This window comes from Salminus brasiliensis, chromosome 24, assembly GCF_030463535.1.
Source record: "Salminus brasiliensis chromosome 24, fSalBra1.hap2, whole genome shotgun sequence".
NCBI classification, from domain to species: domain Eukaryota; kingdom Metazoa; phylum Chordata; class Actinopteri; order Characiformes; family Bryconidae; genus Salminus; species Salminus brasiliensis.
Genome location: NC_132901.1, coordinates 11,780,513 through 11,786,581, shown reverse-complemented (window position 1 = coordinate 11,786,581; position 6,069 = coordinate 11,780,513). Strand labels below are relative to the sequence as shown.

At 46.0% G+C, this 6,069-nt stretch overlaps 2 protein-coding genes across 2 annotated transcripts; both read right to left on the bottom strand.

Annotated features, from left to right (window-relative positions):
* Window positions 1-1,842: 1,842 nt before the first annotated feature.
* Window positions 1,843-2,262, bottom strand: LOC140546912 (histone H3). Its single transcript, XM_072670370.1, has one exon. It carries the CDS (start codon window positions 2,251-2,253, stop codon window positions 1,843-1,845), a length of 411 nt encoding a protein of 136 aa, XP_072526471.1. The 5' UTR covers window positions 2,254-2,262.
* A 46-nt stretch (window positions 2,263-2,308) lies between these two features.
* LOC140546633 (histone H2A-like) lies at window positions 2,309-3,241 on the bottom strand. Its single transcript, XM_072670015.1, has 2 exons — window positions 2,859-3,241; window positions 2,309-2,429 (listed from the first exon to the last, which is right to left on the bottom strand). Exons 1-2 carry the CDS (start codon window positions 3,239-3,241, stop codon window positions 2,309-2,311), a joined length of 504 nt encoding a protein of 167 aa, XP_072526116.1.
* Between the last annotated feature and the right edge of the window lie 2,828 nt (window positions 3,242-6,069).

Below are 6,069 nucleotides of genomic sequence, written 5' to 3'. Positions count from 1 at the left end.
TGGAGGCTTTTTACCTAACTGCATGCTGTTTGGTTGTCATGATGGCTAATACCGTGCCTTCATTAAAGACAGCTTCTATCAAGCATTCTTCAAAACAAGACATTTTATCTAGTTGTGGAAGGAGGTTATACGGTCTGGAGTTTTTTTTTTTTGTTTTGTTTTGTTTTTTTTTTCCTTCTGTCCGACTTTATCGTTAGCATATTGTTAAAATGAAACCCAAGCCCAAACGACAATCATCCCACAAGACATGTAATTACTTTTTAGATTTATTGGTGCAGTTAACAATCATATTTAATGTGTATAAAATTGCCCTAAATTAAGTTTCCATTTCATTGCCTGGCAGCATGAGAACTGGTAACCATGCTGGCTTCTAAAATGCCCTGAACTGAAGTATGCTTCAATAGAAACATTTTTAAAAATGTACTTTAAAAAACACTAACCAAAATAACACCGCAATACAAATGACTTAGTAGACGTACTGGAGTTCACAACCATCTATCAAATGAAAAAGCTGTAACATTCACACGAATAAATCTAGTTAGTTAACGTTTGCATTTGCCTAGTTTGACCACACGATGGCATCCACGCTCCATCCATGACATATATGCCCATGATCCCAAAACAACGGTGGTCCTTTGCAATGAGCACTACTTCAAGTCCTTTGCAATGAGCACTACTTCAAGTCCTTCTATTCACCACACAGAAGAGCACTACTGTACTCAAGGCTCAAAGGCTTCTACTCTCTATTACATAACCGGGTGCATCCTAGGCAGGACAAACACTTTACCCCTGCCAGTATTTATTCACTATTTCTTTTCCCTAGGCTTCTCTAATGATCATTTTACATGTGCTGGGAAGGTTCATTTAATTTGCTCCATACTTCAAGGGTTATACTTCCAGACAAGCTAGACTGTACTAAATAAGGTAATTTTTGAAGTATAGCACAAAACAATACTGACTCAACATTCATTTAATTTTGGCGTTTTTCCCGCTGATCTGGGTTAATTTTACAAACAATGTGACGGGAAACATGAATTTTATAGAGTTAACATATAGAGTAAACATATAATTTTTTAGAGTTAGACATGCCTTGTTCTGGTAGAGGTATTGAAAGAGATTAAAAACAAACAAACAAACAAACATTCCTCTCCGGACTATACACTTACCTCCTTTACTGCTGCCCTAAAAGCAAGCACAAACAACACAGCTGGTCTCGCTTACTCTCTATGCAATCAAACTCATGTTGCATATGTATGAAACGTAAGTACCCCAAATCAAGCTCTCATTATATGAATATACACATACATTGCTCTCTGAAACTGATCTTGCAGTTGTATAGTTTCACCACGCGGTGGGATCTACGCTCCATCCATGACTAATGCCGTTTGTAATAGGCCAAAACCGGCCTAAACACTACATAGTGTAAAGTGTAGTGTTCTACTGAAAGGGCAGTGGCTTCTACTTTCTGCTGGGGTGAATGAACTGTTTCCAAACTATTAAATATGTATAAACATATTGATAGGTATTAAAAGAAAAGTATTCATATGTATTAAAACACGTTAAATATGGCGATTTTGATGTGAAATGTAGTACAAAACGTTATATATATATAGACACACATATAGAAGTTGTTTTTTTTCCCTAATCTTCACAACCACTGTCTCACGGCTGGTTTCGCTCGCTCAGTCCTATGGAATTTAGAAGCGTGCGCGTCATAATAGCCTTACATTATATAAACGCAACACCAAGGTGAGGCGGACATTTGCTGTTTCGGCGCGGACACGGGTAGTTGGCTCTTAAAAGAGCCGTTGGGTATTTCAGGTAAACGTCGAAGCGCTCTGTTTAAGCGCGCTCTCCGCGAATACGGCGGGCCAGCTGGATGTCTTTAGGCATGATGGTGACTCTCTTGGCGTGGATAGCGCACAGGTTAGTATCTTCAAACAGACCCACCAAGTACGCCTCGCTGGCCTCCTGCAGGGCCATGACGGCGGAGCTCTGGAAGCGGAGATCAGTCTTGAAGTCCTGAGCGATTTCACGCACTAGGCGCTGGAAGGGCAGCTTACGGATCAGCAGCTCAGTAGATTTCTGGTAGCGGCGGATCTCCCTCAGAGCCACGGTGCCGGGCCTGTAACGGTGAGGCTTTTTCACGCCGCCGGTGGCTGGGGCGCTCTTGCGAGCAGCCTTGGTGGCGAGCTGCTTCCTCGGGGCCTTGCCACCGGTGGACTTACGGGCGGTCTGCTTGGTTCTTGCCATCGCGTTGAACTCTGCTCCTCTCGGGGAAAAGAAAGAGAATGAGCTCTCGCTCGCTTCACATGGCTTTTAAGCTTTCAAGCCGCTTGCCGCTCATTGGGCGTCTTGAAGTTGTCCGTTTCCCATTGGGCGGCCGGCAATGCGTCGGTGACACACTATTGGGCGTCTTCTTTTCAAACCTAAAAGCAAAACGGCGGGCTCCTGTAATACAAAACAACAAAGAAAAAAAAGCATTAAAAGAATATATAATAATAAGAACAATAATATGATCAAACTAATCAATGTACTGTACATTACAGCGAACATTAAACACACTGTGTGTGTGTGTGTGTGTGAGAGAGAGCGAGAGAATGTGTGTATACATGCACATATGCATAGGGTGTTGATCTCAGTACGTGAAATATATGAAAAAGGGCAATTGTGTATTGCATGGCAGTGTGTTTATATAATAACTCGGTTCATAAAGCTATTATTTTTTTATGCAGTTGGAAATCACGTGAAGAATATGTAGTGTTGTTTGTAAAGGAGCAGCACTTTTCTTAGAAAAAATGGGTGGCTCTTAAAAGAGCCTTTGTGTATAGATAAATCAACGGAGAGCGCCAATTTACTTTGTCTTCACAGTCTTCTCGGTCTTCTTAGGCAGCAGTACAGCCTGAATGTTGGGCAGCACACCACCTTGGGCGATAGTGACTCCTCCGAGCAGTTTGTTCAGCTCCTCGTCGTTACGAACAGCCAGCTGCAGGTGACGGGGGATGATACGGGTCTTCTTGTTGTCGCGGGCGGCGTTGCCAGCCAACTCGAGAATCTCAGCGGTGAGATACTCCAGGACGGCGGCCAAGTAGACGGGAGCGCCGGCGCCGACCCGCTCAGCGTAGTTGCCTTTACGCAGGAGCCTGTGCACACGGCCAACTGGGAACTGCAGTCCGGCGCGGGACGAACGAGTCTTAGCCTTGGCCCTAGCTTTACCACCGGTTTTGCCTCTTCCACTCATGATTCGCGTCAGTCGTGTTCGTCGAACAAAGCTGAAATAATGCACGCCGGCCAACGAGCGCCGTTGATATAGCAAAATCGCCTACGGTCCTATTGGCTAAAAGCTACGCGCACCAACAGCCAATCGCATTTCCGCCGTCAGACTCTAGCGTCCTCCCACCTCTGCTCGCTTTCCTACCCGACCCCCTCCTCCTCTCGTGCTGTGTGTCTGTGTGAGCGAGAGAGAGAAAGAAAGGAAGAAAGAAAACGGGTTAAAGAAAGAAACATTTACCCCCACTCGTGCCCCGCGTTTCCTTTCCCTTTCCCGCTCAAATGTAACACGTATGACCAAACCAAAAAAATATATATATTGATCATATATAATTATTGTGTGGGGAAACTAATGAGAGCTATTTTTGTGTTGTTGAGTGTTTTTTTTTTTTTTTTTAACAATCAATTCATTGTGCAGTAACAAGGGGGGAAAAAAGCTGTTTTTTTATGAAACTGTGGGTGGCTCTTAAAAGAGCCGTTGAATAGAGAAACAAGACATGAAGGTAAACGGCGTTACTGTTTACTTCTTCTTAGGGGCAGCCTTTTTCGCCTTCGCCGCCTTGGGCTTAGCTGCTTTAGGCTTGACCGTTTTGGCTTTCTTTGGGCTCTTGGTCGCCTTTTTGGGAGCCGCCGGCTTCTTGGCCTTCTTGGGGCTCTTCGCTGCCTTCTTAGCGGCCGCGACGGGCTTCTTGGCCTTCTTGGGGGATTTCTTAGCCGCAGTGGGTTTCTTGGCTGCTACCTTCTTGGGCTTCTTGGCCGCGACTGGTTTCTTGGCGGCCGGCTTCTTAGCTTTAGGTGCCGGTTTCTTGGCGGCCGGCTTCTTCTTTGCCTCGGCCTGCTTCTTGTTAAGCTTGAAAGAGCCCGACGCGCCGGTGCCTTTGGTCTGCACCAGAGTGCCCTTGGTGACGAGGCTCTTGACGGCGAGCTTAACGCGTGAGTTGTTCTTCTCGACGTCGTAGCCGCCGGCAGCCAGGGCTTTCTTCAGGGCGGCGAGAGACACGCCGCTCCTCTCCTTGGAAGCCGAGACGGCCTTGACGATGAGCTCGCCCACGCTGGGGCCGGCTTTCTTGGGGCGGGCGGCGGCCTTCTTCTTGGGGGCCTTGGCGGGCGCCGAGGCGGCTGGGGCTGGAGCGACTTCTGCCATCGTTCTGCTTTGCTGTGAGCGCGAGTGAGCACAAACTGCTGCAGCGTTCTGTAGAACCTCCCGCTGCAGCGAGGGGGCCGGCCCTTAAAAGCCACATGAGAACGTTGTAGACTCAACTCGCTCGATGCCGCACAGCCGTGTGGCAGCGACGGTCTCGCACTTGTGTTTTCTCTCGGCGTTTGTCGAGCGAAATATGGGCGAAAGCTCAACTTGGCGAGCGTAGAAATGCTCTTTCGTCTCCGAGAGGCTCCACCGTGTGTTGAGAAGACGGGAAGGGCAGCGTAACGACGCCGCGTTTGATACGGCGCTCACCGAAGCGTGCCACGCTACCGGCGTGCCGAACGGGCGGCGGCGCATTTGGCGTGCTAATCGGTGGAAAACGGCGACAAAAGGTGCCACGAACTGGGCGAGTGTTATCCGGTGCGTTGGAGGAGAGCCTCGGCGAGAGCGTGCTGGGCATCCGAGACGTGGGTGCGTTGTTTTGCTCGTCGTGCGAGGCGACCTTGAGGAGTGTGTAAAGCACAGTGTTGCCGTGTGTGCGCAGTATGACTTCCACCGTCGATGCGTCTTTGTCACCGGCGCTTCCACACTCGGAACGGCTCTCCATAGGTCCCCTAATACGCACTCGTAACACACCCAATATACCATAGCCAAAAATCTCATACTAACCCTAACACAAAATAACTGCATACACCCCCCCAACCCTAAAACACAAAAAACAAAATAACAAAAAAAAAAAAAGACAAAACTTATTCTAAACATAACAAAAAACAATCATGCCCTTTTTCAAGCCTAATACAAAATAACTGCACCTTCACTCTAACCCCAATACAAAATAAACCCAAGCTCATTTAAACCCTAAAACCCCATTTTTCATTTTAACCCTAATAGAAAATAACCATTTTCTCTCTCCAACCCTAAATAAAATAACCCCATCCTTCCTCCAACCATTATACAAAATCACTCCATCCTCATTCGAACCCCTCACATGAAACAACTCAAATCTCATTCTTGTCCTAAAACAAATTAACCCCATCCCTCCCTCTATCTCAATAAGCAACACACCAAATTATTATTTTTAAACTTTTACTTTCATTTAACCCATTCCATGCAGTCATGACCATTCTACTTAGATGTGCATTCCTCAGTAGGCCGAGGCCATGTGTATCCAAATCATCAGGCTGATGGCTAATGTTGAAACTCACTTTTACTGAACCTTCCTTTGTATCCTAAGACAAAGGCTTAAGCTCACCGTCACTTTAACTCAATCCACCTTCATCATAAAACTGAGGCCTTTGACCGCCATACTATTTTACTTACTCTACCCTCGTCCTTTTGCATTGCTCCGACCCTCTACATCAAAAAAATATCTATGAACCTATTCTTGCTCGCTCGAATCTCACCATTAACCTAAGACTTCAACCAAATTCATCTTTTAGTTAACCAAACCAAATAGTCCTAATACAAAATAACTCTGTCCTCCCTCTTAACCTAGTACAACATAACCTTAACATCATTCTAACCATGAAACAAAATAACCCCATCCGCGGTCTAACCCCAAAATAAAATAACCCATTTTTATTCATACTCTAATACAAACCCCACCACCATCTCTCTCCAACCCTAAAATGAAATAACACCATCCTTCCTCCAAC

Bases quoted from the DNA above. Each gene is read 5' to 3' on its own strand.
- LOC140546912 (XM_072670370.1), bottom strand. From the start codon at position 2,253: ATGGCAAGAACCAAGCAGACCGCCCGTAAGTCCACCGGTGGCAAGGCC.
- LOC140546633 (XM_072670015.1), bottom strand. From the start codon at position 3,241: ATGAGTGGAAGAGGCAAAACCGGTGGTAAAGCTAGGGCCAAGGCTAAG. The intron at 2,430-2,858 runs GTAAATTGGCGC...TTTTGCTTTTAG, and splicing joins GAGAAGACTGTGAAGACAAA to GTTTGAAAAGAAGACGCCCA.